At 45.6% G+C, this 17,417-nt stretch overlaps 1 protein-coding gene across 1 annotated transcript in view; it reads left to right on the forward strand.

Annotated features, from left to right (window-relative positions):
* Window positions 1–1,815: 1,815 nt before the first annotated feature.
* The window catches only part of UBASH3A (ubiquitin associated and SH3 domain containing A), a 281,915-nt gene continuing 266,313 nt past the window's right edge, over window positions 1,816–17,417 (forward strand). The window contains exon 1 of the mRNA XM_086935867.1: window positions 1,816–1,961. Within this exon, the coding sequence (XP_086791993.1) occupies window positions 1,849–1,961 (113 nt within the window). The 5' untranslated portion in view covers window positions 1,816–1,848. The remainder of the gene's footprint in view (window positions 1,962–17,417) is intronic.

Raw genomic sequence — 17,417 nt, forward strand, 5'->3', positions numbered from 1 at the left:
GTGTGTCTCACCCCTCCCTGGCACCCCTGGCTCTACCAGGGCCCTCTGCAGTAAAGGTGCCATCTTTAGGGTCAGGGTCCTGGACACTTGTGTCTCACCTCTCCCTGGCACCCCTGACTCTACCAGGGCCCTCTTCAGTAAAGGTGCCATCTTTAGGGTCAGGGTCCTGTACACGTGTGTCTCACCTCTCCCTGGCACCCCTGACTCTACCAGGGCCCTCTGCAGTAAAGGTGCCATCTTTAGGGTCAGGGTCCTGGACACTTGTGTCTCACCCCTCCCTGGCACCCCTGGCTCTACCAGGGCCCTCTGCAGTAAAGGTGCCATCTTTAGGGTCAGGGGCCTGTACACGTGTGTCTCACCTCTCCCTGGCACCCCTGACTCTACCAGGGCCCTCTTCAGTAAAGGTGCCATCTTCAGGGTCAGGGTCCTGTACACGTGTGTCTCACCTCTCCCTGGCACCCCTGACTCTACCAGGGCCCTCTGCAGTAAAGGTGCCATCTTTAGGGTCAGGGTCCTGGACACTTGTGTCTCACCCCTCCCTGGCACCCCTGGCTCTACCAGGGCCCTCTGCAGTAAAGGTGCCATCTTTAGGGTCAGGGTCCTGGACACTTGTGTCTCACCTCTCCCTGGCACCCCTGACTCTACCAGGGCCCTCTGCAGTAAAGGTGCCATCTTTAGGGTCAGGGTCCTGGACACGTGTGTCTCACCCCTCCCTGGCACCCCTGGCTCTACCAGGGCCCTCTGCAGTAAAGGTGCCATCTTTAGGGTCAGGGTCCTGGACACTTGTGTCTCACCCCTCCCTGGCACCCCTGACTCTACCAGGGCCCTCTGCAGTAAAGGTGCCATCTTCAGAGTCAGGGGCCTGTACACGTGTGTCTCACCCCTCCCTGGCACCCCTGACTCTACCAGGGCCCTCTTCAGTAAAGGTGCCATCTTCAGAGTCAGGGGCCTGTACACGTGTGTCTCACCCCTCCCTGGCACCCCTGACTCTACCAGGGCCCTCTTCAGTAAAGGTGCCATCTTCAGAGTCAGGGGCCTGTACACGTGTGTCTCACCCCTCCCTGGCACCCCTGACTCTACCAGGGCCCTCTTCAGTAAAGGTGCCATCTTCAGAGTCAGGGGCCTGTACGCGTGTGTCTCACCCCTCCCTGGCACCCCTGACTCTACCAGGGCCCTCTGCAGTAAAGGTGCCATCTTTAGGGTCAGGGTCCTGGACACTTGTGTCTCACCTCTCCCTGGCACCCCTGACTCTACCAGGGCCCTCTTCAGTAAAGGTGCCATCTTTAGGGTCAGCGTCCTGGACTCGTGTGTTTCACCCCTCCCTGGCACCCCTGACTCTACCAGGGCCCTCTTCAGTAAAGGTGCCATCTTCAGAGTCAGGGGCCTGTACACGTGTGTCTCACCCCTCCCTGGCACCCCTGACTCTACCAGGGCCCTCTTCAGTAAAGGTGCCATCTTCAGAGTCAGGGGCCTGTACACGTGTGTCTCACCCCTCCCTGGCACCCCTGACTCTACCAGGGCCCTCTTCAGTAAAGGTGCCATCTTCAGAGTCAGGGGCCTGTACACGTGTGTCTCACCCCTCCCTGGCACCCCTGACTCTACCAGGGCCCTCTGCAGTAAAGGTGCCATCTTTAGGGTCAGGGTCCTGGCCACTTGTGTCTCACCCCTCCCTGGCACCCCTGACTCTACCAGGGCCCTCCTCCCACAGGCTCCAGCTGCAGGCAGTGGCCTGGGGTAGGCAGCTGCTTGTGAGAGGCAGGCCCCGCACAGGATGTGGTTCTTCTGCAGGAGGTGAGACGCTCTGCCGAGCTCTCCTCTGCCCTCAGTCTGCAGTGAGGGGAGGAAGAGATGGCGGAGGCCGAGCTGCCCCTCTACGCCAAGGTCTGCGGTAAACTGCGGAGCCGGAGCCCCCGTCCGCCCCTGGAGTCCCTGCTGTCGCTGGGAGTGCCTGAGCACCGGGCGTGAGTGCACCCTCCTACCCCTTACTCACTGCAACAAGGGAGACCTGGAGGGGGGGGGGGGGTTCGAGGGTGGACCCCCAGTTCAAGGTGGTGGCACTTGTCGGTATGTGACTGACCCTGCCCCAGCCCTGCGGGTCAGCACTGACATGGGGTGGATCCATTCGCTCCCACCCACATCACCCTTCATCATTCACCAAGTGCTACGAAGGCTTCAAAACATGGGGCTAGCGTCTAACTGACTCCGCCTCAGCTCTACCAGCCTTCTAAAGGCACTAGGCTGACATGTGCCTTACGTAGCGGTGCAAGTCCTTCAGGTGCACTTGCCTGACATTTAGCTGACTCTACCCAACCCTGTGAGCCTTTGCTACGCGCTGGCCTGACATCAAACTGCCCCCCCCACCACCCCCCAGCCCTGTCGGCCTTTCCAAGGCGCCGGCCTGACACGAGCGCCTCTGCGTTAAGATCTGTCAGTAATCGAATCCGAAATGTGACTGACTTTGCTCCAGCCCCGCCTGCCTCTCAGGGGATTAATACCCGTGTTCCTCGTTATGCTCTGTTATGATGTCTTTACAGTTATGGGATACATGTCTTTTCTTTCCCATCTGACTTCATCCGTATTTATGTATTTGTTCTTATTTCTACTGTTTGGAAGGGAAAAAAACTAAGGCGCAACTGTTTCATTTCCATATGTATTTAACTCATAAATGTGGATTCGCAGTTCCATTGTTGTAGAGTTTTATTGCAAATGATGAACTGAGATGAAAAGGTGATCACGTCATCACCAGCCCTGGTGCCCTCTGCATCTGGTTGCCCTGGCACTGTTCACCACGACACATGCCATCCGCGGGGCGCTGTGGGCACGCCTGGCAGCAGGGGAGAGGCAGAAAAGAAAGGGCAGCCCCCGCCCTTTGCCATTATTAAATATAAATACCGCCTGCAGTCACATTGTATACACGCCACGATGCCACTTTGCTTGCATGCCATGATGCCACTTTGCGTCTTGCGCGCCTGCTGAAATGTCGCTCCTTTGCACGAGGCCGCTGCCTCTTCAACACTCTTTCCTTTGAACTTTCTTCCTCTGGAGGTCAGTCGTGCTCTGATAATGGTGATATAGAATGTATAGCTCATATATGCTTATTAATCACATGGCTGGAGCTCATTACAGGGGCGCTGTATACAACATAACCTGTTCAGTAAAGCGCGCATTCGTCTGCACGAGCCTCTGGGCGCTATAAGGCCGATGGGTGGCGTTTCATTGGATGGCACGCAGGATTCCAAATTGTGATCTTGCGGGCCACACACGGACCCCTGCAGCACGTGCTTGAGCCCACCGAGCCGTACACACTAAACAACAGTTACTCACAGCGACATTCTTTAACGTCTTTGCCTCGAACTTGCAGCTGCTCGTTAGTAGTTTAGGGCCATATGTATCAATGAAATTCGCATTTGCAAAGGCCGAAAATCGCAGAATTTCGGCCTTTGCGAATGGGAATTCGCAAAATGATATGTATGAAGAAACATCCAATGCAAAATAAGGAATAGCAAAATTTGCAATTCCTTAAATGCAATGTAAGAAGGCAAAAAAAATTGCTAAATGGCCTTAAGGAATCGCACTGCACATTTTTGCATTTTTCAAAGTGCCATGTGACGCACATACATGCCCTTAGGGCATGTATGTGCACCACATGTGCACCCATATTTATTTCAGGAGTGCAACAGGGTGTCCTTTGGACACCCCTGCACCCTTTAAATTATTCTCAATTTGCGATTAGCAAATAGCGAATTCGCAAATTGAGAAAAAATTCTCATTTCTTCCTATGGGCCTACTGGCCCATAGAAATGAATGGGAAAGTATTCCTTAATTGCGAATTCGCAATCTGCGAATTCGCAATTAAGGAATATCAAGAAATCGCTAAAAAAAAGAGTTTTTCTTGATACATACCAATAAGCGATTCTGAAATAGCGATTTCTTAAAAATCGCTATTACAGAATTGCTAATTGGTATCTTGATACATATGGCCCCATAACTCTTAATGAATGGATGCACAGTTTATACTTTACTTCAGAAAAAGAAAAGTACTTTAATTCTCCAAGAACTAAACATGAAAATAGACCCTTTCGCAGCAGAGAACTCACCCCAAACATGGTCACAGGGTTCATACAATAAGGCTCTCGCGCACGGGAGCAGCCAGGAAATTAAAACACGCCTGACCCAGCTTTGAAACAAAGCTTTTATGGCACTGTTGCTTAAACATGAAATACATTTGAAAAACAAGAGACAAGAGGCGTTTGGCATAACAGGAACAGTTTGATTAACCCATGTCCGCCGCGGCGTGGGCGTTCTAATTGGTGGGCGGGGCTGCGATGGCCAACAGTCGTGCGCAGCACCTCAAAGGTAGTGCTCGTGTCGGCCAATTGTTCAAATTAATCCAGATGGGTCTCAACCTTGCGTGGAGTGGACACAATGTGGCTAGTGGGTAATGTGTCAGTCCGACATGGGTAGTGCGTGATCACTGCGTGAGCTGCGTGCTGTGTTCTGATTGGCTATGTGTTCCTAACTCATGTGGCATCTGACTTTGTGGTGTTTTGGGAGCGTGCGTACCTCTCCGGCCATGTGTGCTTTATTTGGTCCAATCTTCCATGGACCGTTGTGTTGTCGCTGCTCATAAATGTGGGATTGATACAGGATTTCTTGTTCTTGCGTTTGTCTGCTGGCTACGTGCCACCCAACCTGCACTGTTCAATTGGTACGTCATTTCTTGTTCTTGCGTTTGTCTGCTGGCTACGTGCGACCCAACCTGCACTGTTCGATTGGTACGGCATTTCTTGTTCTTGCGTTTGTCTGCTGGCAACGTGCCACCCAACCTGCACTGTTCGATTGGTACGGCATTTCTTGTTCTTGCGTTTGTCTGCTGGCTACGTGCCACCCAACCTGCACTGTTCGATTGGTACGGCATTTCTTGTTCTTGCGTTTGTCTGCTGGCTACGTGCCACCCAACCTGCACTGTTCGATTGGTACGGCATTTCTTGTTCTTGCGTTTGTCTGCTGGCTATGTGCGACCCAACCTGCACTGTTCGATTGGTACGGCATTTCTTGTTCTTGCGTTTGTCTGCTGGCAACGTGCCACCCAACCTGCACTGTTCGATTGGTACGGCATTTCTTGTTCTTGCGTTTGTCTGCTGGCAACGTGCCACCCAACCTGCACTGTTCGATTGGTACGGCATTTCTTGTTCTTGCGTTTGTCTGCTGGCAACGTGCCACCCAACCTGCACTGTTCGATTGGTACGGCATTTCTTGTTCTTGCGTTTGTCTGCTGGCAACGTGCCACCCACCTGCACTGTTCGATTGGTACGGCATTTCTTGTTCTTGGGTTTGTCTGTCTGCTACGTGCCACCAACCTGCAGTGTTCGATTGGTACAGCATTTCTTGTTCTTGCGTTTGTCTGCTGGCTACGTGCCACCCAACCTGCACTGTTCAATTGGTATAGCATTTCTTGTTCTTGCGTTTGTCTGCTGGCTACGTGCCACCCAACCTGCACTGTTCAATTGGTACGGCATTTCTTGTTCCTGCGTTTGTCTGCTGGCTACGTGCCATCCAACCTGCACTGTTCGATTGGGACGGCATTTCTTGTTCTTGCGTTTGTCTGCTGGCTTCGTGCCACTCCACCCATGTCCTCCTCGGACATAAGTCTTAGTGCTTGCCTGACTACATATTTGTGAGTCGCGGTTGATGTCGAGTTCACAACAGGTAAATTTGTTAATAAGGACTTGATTTCGTTCACATAAATAAATGTATTTTATCTTAAAGCAACTCATTGCGGTTTTCCCCAGAAGAGCTTGCTTGTCTCTTCCATCCAAACATCTATCTTTTCATCCTTTCATCCATCCATCCATCCACCTGCTGGCATCCACCATTTCATACATACATTCTTTCATTTATTCAATCTTTTGACCATCATTCTGTTGGTCACCATTCCATCTGACCGTTTATCCATCCATCTTCCCTATCTATATCAAAACCTATCCAACCATCTTCAAACCTATCCATCAAAGCCATCCATCCTCCACTCATTAACTCATTAACTCGTCCATCATTTCACTTATCCACACGCCTTTTCATCCATTCATCCATCCACCCTTTCACTCAGCCATCCATCCTATCACTCACCTATCCACCCTTCAACCATTCATCCATCCACTCATCTATCCATTCACAATTTCACTCATCCATCCTTTCACTCACTCATCATCCACCCTTTCACTCATCTGTCGGTCCACCCTTTCATCTGAACATCCATCTACCCTCCTTTTCATTCATTCATCCACCCTTTCACTCATCCATCTTTACATACATCCTTTCCCACTTTCATACATCCATCTCTCCATCCTTTCACTCATCCATCCATCCTTTTACTCCACTCATCCATCCACCCTTTTATTCCACCCACCCATTCAGCTTTCTACTCATCCATGCATTTACTATTTCACGCATTCATCCTTTCACTCACTTATCCATCCATTCATACATCCACTCTCCATCTCTTTCACTCATCCATCCTTAAATCCACCCTTTCGCTCATGCACTTATGCCTCCACCCTTTCAATTAACTATTCCTTCCATCCACTATTCCTTCCTTTCTTCCCTCATTCCTCCCTTCCTCCCTCCACCCTTTGCCTTTGTCTGTGGTGCTGCAGACAAAAGAGGCCCATGAAGAACCCCACCCTGGCTGTAACTGCTAGAGCGGGGTTTGCGGCGCCCCTGCTGCCTCATTACAAGGTGTGTGGGGTGGATAAGCCAAGTGCTTCCGGTGTTAAATCACTGTACACACACTTACAAGACAGCACTAACATCACACCTGGGGCAGATTTACAAGCCCCTTGCGCCATTGGTGCGTCAGTGGCGCAGCCTGCTGAGTGATATTTACAAGCACAGGTAAAGTCACCCTGCGTGACTTAACCCGTGCTTGTAAATATCACCCCTGTTCATGCAACACTTTGCATTTTAGGGGCGTGACATGGGTGTTGCTGTGGGTGTTCTCACGCAACACCCATGTCCACTGATGCATTTCCAGATTTACGAGAAATCGTAAATCTGGAAATGCGTCTGAATGCTACGGGGTGGCGTAGCGAGGCGCAACGAGGAGAAATGTCTTCATTTCTCCTGGTTTGTTTCCTCTTTCAATGCGTGATGCATTCTACAGCACATATTGGAAGAGAAAATCACCTCACTTGATTATTTTTGTTCAGGAAGGAGCCGCGTCAGGCACAAAAACAATCTCCCCACGACGCAAGCATGCTTGCGCCATGGTGCAAGGGCGCCTGCGCCGGTGCCTTGCAGCAGTTTGTGCGCCAGCGCAGGGGAGAGCACAAGAATGCAACATATCATTGTAAACGTGTCTCATCCCTGTGCTTGGACACTATTGCAGCCCAGCCAGATGACTTGCGGCGCCGCGCTGCATTCGTTTCTTGTAGATCGGCCCCCTAGTGTTACCAGGAGCAGACCTTTAGCTCCTGGTATATCCGGCCGTGAAGGGTCCGCACCAGGTGAGCCGGTGTAGGAAGGCAGCGCTCAGACTGACAGGTGCAGAAATAAAACTGATATCACCGGTAGCAGCTGCACCGTAGTGGAGACCTGCACCAACAAATACCACCTGCCCTGAAAAGATGGAACACTCTTGAAACTTAAAAATAGCACGGGAGGGGTGTGGTCTGAGGTAGAATAAAATGCCTGCTCTCCTTTGAATCCCCCGGAGTGAGCACCACCCCCCGCCCCCCCAACCCACAAAAATCATGTTAAACTCTCTGGTCTGGTCACCGATGAGGGGGCACTCTGAGTGCAGGAAGACGGGATACACTAGACCCCCTTTGGGTTGTGGGGAGCGGCTTTCCGAAGCTCTGAGCAGTGGGGAGCGGGGGTGGGCTGTTGGGTGGGGGGTTTGGAGGTCTTCGGAGTGTCGCAATCACTCCTGCTATGTTCACTGTGTTAGACATGTTCACCCTTTCTCTCTCCATCTCCTCTATGACTTACACCTCATCTCTTTCCTCCTCAGCATCATCTACTCCCTCCCTTCTGCAGCACTTATTGCATCTCCTCACTCCAACTCCCCCAAATACACAGGCCGCCCGCTGCGCACTGCACGTCCCTTCACTCACACCGTGACAATATCCTGGCAACTGTGAACCTTCCTGACACACAGAAACCTGCACAGAATCACAGCTGTAACTGTCGTTCGTAACCATTGCTCAGTGTCACTCGCAGTGAGGCCAAAGATTGAATGTGCATGTTTTCTAAACACCTTTATGGTCTGACCCACTGACAGACACAGTGAGAAACTGGCCCTGTCTTCAGTACCTGGAGGCGACTCAGTTCAAAGTATGCGCTGTACAAGAGTACTCAGTTTAAAGTATGCGTTGTACAAGAGTACTCAGGTCAAAGTATGTGCTGTACAAGAGTACTCAGTTCAAAGTATGCTCTGTACAAGACTACTCAGTTCAAAGTATGCGCTGTACAAGAGTACTCAGTTCAAAGTATGCGCTGTACAAGAGTACTCAGTTCAAAGTATGCACTGTACAAGAGTACTCAGTTCAAAGTATGCTCTGTACAAGACTACTCAGTTCAAAGTATACGCTGTACAAGAGTACTCAGTTCAAAGTATGCGCTGTACAAGAGTACTCAGTTCAAAGTATGCTCTGTACAAGAGTACTCAGTTCAAAGTATACGCAGTACAGGAGTACTCAGTTCAAAGTATGCCCTGTACAAGAGTACTCAGTTCAAAGTATGCTCTGTACAAGAGTACTCAGTTCAAAGTATGCGTTGTACAAGAGTACTCAGGTCAAAGTATGTGCTGTACAAGAGTACTCAGTTCAAAGTATGCTCTGTACAAGACTACTCAGTTCAAAGTATGCGCTGTACAAGAGTACTCAGTTCAAAGTATGCGCTGTACAAGAGTACTCAGTTCAAAGTATGCTCTGTACAAGACTACTCAGTTCAAAGTATGCGCTGTACAAGAGTACTCAGTTCAAAGTATGCGCTGTACAAGAGTACTCAGTTCAAAGTATGCTCTGTACAAGACTACTCAGTTCAAAGTATACGCTGTACAAGAGTACTCAGTTCAAAGTATACGCTGTACAAGAGTACTCAGTTCAAAGTATGCTCTGTACAAGAGTACTCAGTTCAAAGTATGCGCTGTACAAGAGTACTCAGTTCAAAGTATACGCTGTACAACAGTACTCAGTTCAAAGTATGCGCTGTACAAGAGTACTCAGTTCAAAGTATGCGCTGTACAAGAGTACTCAGTTCAAAGTATGCGCTGAAAAGGTACTCAGTTCAAAGTATACGCTGTACAAGACTACTCAGTTCAAAGTATGCGCTGTACAAGAGTACTCAGTTCAAAGTATGCGCTGTACAAGAGTACTCAGTTCAAAGTATGCACTGTACAAGAGTACTCAGTTCAAAGTATGCTCTGTACAAGACTACTCAGTTCAAAGTATACACTGTACAAGAGTACTCAGTTCAAAGTATGCTCTGTACAAGAGTACTCAGTTCAAAGTATGCGCTGTACAAGAGTACTCAGTTCAAAGTATACGCTGTACAACAGTACTCAGTTCAAAGTATGCGCTGTACAAGAGTACTCAGTTCAAAGTATGCGCTGTACAAGAGTACTCAGTTCAAAGTATGCTCTGTACAAGAGTACTCAGTTCAAAGTATACGCTGTACAAGAGTACTCAGTTCAAAGTATGCTCTGTACAAGAGTACTCAGTTCAAAGTATGCGCTGTACAAGAGTACTCAGTTCAAAGTATGCTCTGTACAAGAGTACTCAGTTCAAAGTATGCGCTGTACAAGAGTACTCAGTTCAAAGTATACGCTGTACAACAGTACTCAGTTCAAAGTATGCGCTGTACAAGAGTACTCAGTTCAAAGTATGCGCTGTACAAGAGTACTCAGTTCAAAGTATGCTCTACACAAGAGTACTCAGTTCAAAGTATGCTCTACACAAGAGTACTCAGTTCAAAGTATGCACTGTACAAGAGTACTCAGTTCAAAGTATGCTCTGTACAAGACTACTCAGTTCAAAGTATACGCTGTACAAGAGTACTCAGTTCAAAGTATGCTCTGTACAAGAGTACTCAGTTCAAAGTATGCGCTGTACAAGAGTACTCAGTTCAAAGTATACGCTGTACAACAGTACTCAGTTCAAAGTATGCGCTGTACAAGAGTACTCAGTTCAAAGTATGCGCTGTACAAGAGTACTCAGTTCAAAGTATGCTCTACACAAGAGTACTCAGTTCAAAGTATGCGCTGTACAAGAGTACTCAGTTCAAAGTATGCTCTACACAAGAGTACTCAGTTCAAAGTATGCTCTACACAAGAGTACTCAGTTCAAAGTATGCGCTGTACAAGAGTAGTCAGTTCAAAGTATGCTCTGTACTAGACTACTCAGTTCAAAGTATACGCTGTACAAGAGTACTCAGTTCAAAGTATGCTCTGTACAAGAGTACTCAGTTCAAAGTATGCGCTGTACAAGAGTACTCAGTTCAAAGTATACGCTGTACAACAGTACTCAGTTCAAAGTATGCGCTGTACAAGAGTACTCAGTTCAAAGTATGCGCTGTACAAGAGTACTCAGTTCAAAGTATGCTCTACACAAGAGTACTCAGTTCAAAGTATGCTCTACACAAGAGTACTCAGTTCAAAGTATGCGCTGTACAAGAGTAGTCAGTTCAAAGTATGCGCTGTACAAGAGTACTCAGTTCAAAGTATGCGCTGTACAAGAGTACTCAGTCAAAGTATACGCTGTACAAGATTACTCAGTTCAAAGTATGTGCTGTACAAGAGTACTCAGTTCAAAGTATGCGCTGTACAAGAGTACTCAGTTCAAAGTATGCGCTGTAGAAGAGTACTCAGTTCAAAGTATGCTCTGTACAAAAGTACTCAGTTCAAAGTATGCGCTGTACAAAAGTACTCAGTTCAAAGTATGCTCTGTACAAGAGTACTCAGTTCAAAGTATGCGCTGTACAAGAGTACTCAGTTCAAAGTATGCGCTGTAGAAGAGTACTCAGTTCAAAGTATGCTCTGCACAAGAGTACTCAGTTCAAAGTATGCGCTGTACAAAAGTACTCAGTTCAAAGTATGCTCTGTACAAGAGTACTCAGTTCAAAGTATGCGCTGTAGAAGAGTACTCAGTTCAAAGTATGCTCTGTACAAGAGTACTCAGTTCAAAGTATGCGCTGTGCAAGAGTACTCAGTTCAAAGTATGTGCTGTACAAGAATAGTCAGTTCAAAGTATGCGCTGTACAAGAGTACTCAGTTCAAAGTATGCTCTGTACAACAGTACTCAGTTCAAAGTATGCGCTGTACAAGAGTACTCAGTTCAAAGTATACGCTGTACAAGAGTACTCAGTTCAAAGTATGCGCTGCACAAGAGTACTCAGTTCAAAGTATGCTCTGTACAAGAGTACTCAGTTCAAAGTATGCGCTGTACAAGAGTACTCAGTTCAAAGTATGCTCTGTACATGAGTATTCAGTTCAAAGTATGCACTGTACAAGAGTACTCAGTTCAAACTATGCGCTGTACAAGAGTACTCAGTTCAAAGTATGCGCTGCAAAGGTACTCAGTTCAAAGTATGCGCTGTACAAGAGTACTCAGTTCAAAGTATGCTCTGCACAAGAGTACTCAGTTCAAAGTATGCACTGTACAAGAGTACTCAGTTCAAACTGCGCTGTACAAGAGTACTCACTTCAAAGTATGCTCTGTACTAGAGTACTCAGTTCAAAGTATGCGCTGTGCAAGAGTACTCAGTTCAAAGTATGCTCTGTACAAGAGTACTCAGTTCAAAGTATGCTCTGTACAAGAGTACTCAGTTCAAAGTATACGCTGTACAACAGTACTCAGTTCAAAGTATGCGCTGTACAAGAGTACTCAGTTCAAAGTATGCGCTGTACAAGAGTACTCAGTTCAAAGTATGCGCTGAAAAGGTACTCAGTTCAAAGTATACGCTGTACAAGACTACTCAGTTCAAAGTATGCGCTGTACAAGAGTACTCAGTTCAAAGTATGCGCTGTACAAGAGTACTCAGTTCAAAGTATGCACTGTACAAGAGTACTCAGTTCAAAGTATGCTCTGTACAAGACTACTCAGTTCAAAGTATACACTGTACAAGAGTACTCAGTTCAAAGTATGCTCTGTACAAGAGTACTCAGTTCAAAGTATGCGCTGTACAAGAGTACTCAGTTCAAAGTATACGCTGTACAACAGTACTCAGTTCAAAGTATGCGCTGTACAAGAGTACTCAGTTCAAAGTATGCGCTGTACAAGAGTACTCAGTTCAAAGTATGCTCTGTACAAGAGTACTCAGTTCAAAGTATACGCTGTACAAGAGTACTCAGTTCAAAGTATGCTCTGTACAAGAGTACTCAGTTCAAAGTATGCGCTGTACAAGAGTACTCAGTTCAAAGTATGCTCTGTACAAGAGTACTCAGTTCAAAGTATGCGCTGTACAAGAGTACTCAGTTCAAAGTATACGCTGTACAACAGTACTCAGTTCAAAGTATGCGCTGTACAAGAGTACTCAGTTCAAAGTATGCGCTGTACAAGAGTACTCAGTTCAAAGTATGCTCTACACAAGAGTACTCAGTTCAAAGTATGCTCTACACAAGAGTACTCAGTTCAAAGTATGCACTGTACAAGAGTACTCAGTTCAAAGTATGCTCTGTACAAGACTACTCAGTTCAAAGTATACGCTGTACAAGAGTACTCAGTTCAAAGTATGCTCTGTACAAGAGTACTCAGTTCAAAGTATGCGCTGTACAAGAGTACTCAGTTCAAAGTATACGCTGTACAACAGTACTCAGTTCAAAGTATGCGCTGTACAAGAGTACTCAGTTCAAAGTATGCGCTGTACAAGAGTACTCAGTTCAAAGTATGCTCTACACAAGAGTACTCAGTTCAAAGTATGCGCTGTACAAGAGTACTCAGTTCAAAGTATGCTCTACACAAGAGTACTCAGTTCAAAGTATGCTCTACACAAGAGTACTCAGTTCAAAGTATGCGCTGTACAAGAGTAGTCAGTTCAAAGTATGCTCTGTACTAGACTACTCAGTTCAAAGTATACGCTGTACAAGAGTACTCAGTTCAAAGTATGCTCTGTACAAGAGTACTCAGTTCAAAGTATGCGCTGTACAAGAGTACTCAGTTCAAAGTATACGCTGTACAACAGTACTCAGTTCAAAGTATGCGCTGTACAAGAGTACTCAGTTCAAAGTATGCGCTGTACAAGAGTACTCAGTTCAAAGTATGCTCTACACAAGAGTACTCAGTTCAAAGTATGCTCTACACAAGAGTACTCAGTTCAAAGTATGCGCTGTACAAGAGTAGTCAGTTCAAAGTATGCGCTGTACAAGAGTACTCAGTTCAAAGTATGCGCTGTACAAGAGTACTCAGTCAAAGTATACGCTGTACAAGATTACTCAGTTCAAAGTATGTGCTGTACAAGAGTACTCAGTTCAAAGTATGCGCTGTACAAGAGTACTCAGTTCAAAGTATGCGCTGTAGAAGAGTACTCAGTTCAAAGTATGCTCTGTACAAAAGTACTCAGTTCAAAGTATGCGCTGTACAAAAGTACTCAGTTCAAAGTATGCTCTGTACAAGAGTACTCAGTTCAAAGTATGCGCTGTACAAGAGTACTCAGTTCAAAGTATGCGCTGTAGAAGAGTACTCAGTTCAAAGTATGCTCTGCACAAGAGTACTCAGTTCAAAGTATGCGCTGTACAAAAGTACTCAGTTCAAAGTATGCTCTGTACAAGAGTACTCAGTTCAAAGTATGCGCTGTAGAAGAGTACTCAGTTCAAAGTATGCTCTGTACAAGAGTACTCAGTTCAAAGTATGCGCTGTGCAAGAGTACTCAGTTCAAAGTATGTGCTGTACAAGAATAGTCAGTTCAAAGTATGCGCTGTACAAGAGTACTCAGTTCAAAGTATGCTCTGTACAACAGTACTCAGTTCAAAGTATGCGCTGTACAAGAGTACTCAGTTCAAAGTATACGCTGTACAAGAGTACTCAGTTCAAAGTATGCGCTGCACAAGAGTACTCAGTTCAAAGTATGCTCTGTACAAGAGTACTCAGTTCAAAGTATGCGCTGTACAAGAGTACTCAGTTCAAAGTATGCTCTGTACATGAGTATTCAGTTCAAAGTATGCACTGTACAAGAGTACTCAGTTCAAACTATGCGCTGTACAAGAGTACTCAGTTCAAAGTATGCGCTGCAAAGGTACTCAGTTCAAAGTATGCGCTGTACAAGAGTACTCAGTTCAAAGTATGCTCTGCACAAGAGTACTCAGTTCAAAGTATGCACTGTACAAGAGTACTCAGTTCAAACTGCGCTGTACAAGAGTACTCACTTCAAAGTATGCTCTGTACTAGAGTACTCAGTTCAAAGTATGCGCTGTGCAAGAGTACTCCGTTCAAAGTATGCGCTGTACAAGAGTACTCAGTTCAAAGTATGCGCTGTACAAGAGTACTCAGTTCAAAGTATGTGCTGTACAAGAGTACTCAGTTCAAAGTATGCGCTGCACAAGAGTACTCAGTTCAAAGTATGCGCTGTACAAGAGTACTCAGTTCAAAGTATGCACTGTACAAGAGTACTCAGTTCAAAGTATGCTCTGTACAAGACTACTCAGTTCAAAGTATACGCTGTACAAGAGTACGCAGTTCAAAGTATGCGCTGTACAAGAGTACTCAGTTCAAAGTATACGCTGTACAACAGTACTCAGTTCAAAGTATGCGCTGTACAAGAGTACTCAGTTCAAAGTATGCGCTGTACAAGAGTACTCAGTTCAAAGTATGCGCTGAAAAGGTACTCAGTTCAAAGTATACGCTGTACAAGACTACTCAGTTCAAATTATGCGCTGTACAAGAGTACTCAGTTCAAAGTATGCACTGTACAAGAGTACTCAGTTCAAAGTATGCTCTGTACAAGACTACTCAGTTCAAAGTATACGCTGTACAAGAGTACTCAGTTCAAAGTATGCTCTGTACAAGAGTACTCAGTTCAAAGTATACGCTGTACAACAGTACTCAGTTCAAAGTATGCGCTGTACAAGAGTACTCAGTTCAAAGTATGCTCTACACAAGAGTACTCAGTTCAAAGTATGCGCTGTACAAGAGTAGTCAGTTCAAAGTATGCACTGTACAAGAGTACTCAGTTCAAAGTATGCGCTGTACAAGAGTACTCAGTTCAAAGTATATGCTGTACAAGATTACTCAGTTCAAAGTATGTGCTGTACAACAGTACTCAGTTCAAAGTATGCGTTGTACAAGAGTACTCAGTTCAAAGTATGCGCTGTACAAGAGTACTCAGTTCAAAGTATGCTCTGTACAAAAGTACTCAGTTCAAAGTATGCGCTGTACAAAAGTACTCAGTTCAAAGTATGCTCTGTACAAGAGTACTCAGTTCAAAGTATGCGCTGTACAAGAGTACTCAGTTCAAAGTATGCGCTGTACAAGAGTACTCAGTTCAAAGTATGCGCTGTACAAAAGTACTCAGTTCAAAGTATGCTCTGTACAAGAGTACTCAGTTCAAAGTATGCGCTGTACAAGAGTACTCAGTTCAAAGTATACGCTGTACAAGATTACTCAGTTCAAAGTATGTGCTGTACAAGAGTACTCAGTTCAAAGTGTGCGCTGTACAAAAGTACTCAGTTCAAAGTATGCGCTGTACAAAAATACTCAGTTCAAAGTATGCTCTGCACAAGAGTACTCAGTTCAAAGTATGCGCTGTACAAGAGTACTCAGTTCAAAGTATGCGCTGTACAAAAGTACTCAGTTCAAAGTATGCTCTGTACAAGAGTACTCAGTTCAAAGTATGCGCTGTACAAGAGTACTCAGTTCAAAGTATGCTCTGTACATGAGTATTCAGTTCAAAGTATGCGCTGTACAAGAGTACTCAGTTCAAAGTATGCGCTGTACAAGAGTACTCAGTTCAAAGTATGCGCTGAAAAGGTACTCAGTTCAAAGTATACGCTGTACAAGACTACTCAGTTCAAAGTATGCACTGTACAAGAGTACTCAGTTCAAAGTATGTGCTGTACAAGAGTACTCAGTTCAAAGTATGCACTGTACAAGAGTACTCAGTTCAAAGTATGCTCTGTACAAGACTACTCAGTTCAAGGTATACGCTGTACAAGAGTACTCAGTTCAAAGTATGCTCTGTACAAGAGTACTCAGTTCAAAGTATGCGCTGTACAAGAGTACTCAGTTCAAAGTATGCGCTGTACAAGAGTACTCAGTTCAAAGTATGCTCTACACAAGAGTACTCAGTTCAAAGTATGCTCTACACAAGAGTACTCAGTTCAAAGTATGTGCTGTACAAGAGTAGTCAGTTCAAAGTATGCGCTGTACAAGAGTACTCAGTTCAAAGTATGCGCTGTACAAGAGTACTCAGTTCAAAGTATGCGCTGTACAAGAGTAGTCAGTTCAAAGTATGCTCTGTACAAGACTACTCAGTTCAAAGTATACGCTGTACAAGAGTACTCAGTTCAAAGTATGCTCTGTACAAGAGTACTCAGTTCAAAGTATGCGCTGTACAAGAGTACTCAGTTCAAAGTATGCGCTGTACAAGAGTACTCAGTTCAAAGTATGCTCTACACAAGAGTACTCAGTTCAAAGTATGCTCTACACAAGAGTACTCAGTTCAAAGTATGCGCTGTACAAGAGTACTCAGTTCAAAGTATGCGCTGTACAAGAGTACTCAGTTCAAAGTATGCTCTGTACAAGAGTACTCAGTTCAAAGTATGCTCTACACAAGAGTACTCAGTTCAAAGTATGTGCTGTACAAGAGTAGTCAGTTCAAAGTATGCGCTGTACAAGAGTACTCAGTTCAAAGTATGCTCTGTACAACAGTACTCAGTTCAAAGTATGCGCTGTACAAGAGTACTCAGTTCAAAGTATGCGCTGTACAAGAGTACTCAGTTCAAAGTATGCTCTACACAAGAGTACTCAGTTCAAAGTATGCTCTACACAAGAGTACTCAGTTCAAAGTATGCGCTGTACAAGAGTACTCAGTTCAAAGTATGCTCTACACAAGAGTACTCAGTTCAAAGTATGCTCTACACAAGAGTACTCAGTTCAAAGTATGCGCTGTACAAGAGTAGTCAGTTCAAAGTATGCTCTGTACAAGAGTACTCAGTTCAAAGTATGCGCTGTACAAGAGTACTCAGTTCAAAGTATGCTCTGTACAAAAGTACTCAGTTCAAAGTATGCACTGTACAAAAGTACTCAGTTCAAAGTATGCTCTGTACAAGAGTACTCAGTTCAAAGTATGCGCTGTACAAGAGTACTCAGTTCAAAGTATGCTCTGTACATGAGTATTCAGTTCAAAGTATGCACTGTACAAGAGTACTCAGTTCAAACTATGCGCTGTACAAGAGTACTCAGTTCAAAGTATGCGCTGCAAAGGTA

Source organism: Lissotriton vulgaris, chromosome 8 (assembly GCF_964263255.1).
Source record: "Lissotriton vulgaris chromosome 8, aLisVul1.2, whole genome shotgun sequence".
Classification (NCBI taxonomy): domain Eukaryota; kingdom Metazoa; phylum Chordata; class Amphibia; order Caudata; family Salamandridae; genus Lissotriton; species Lissotriton vulgaris.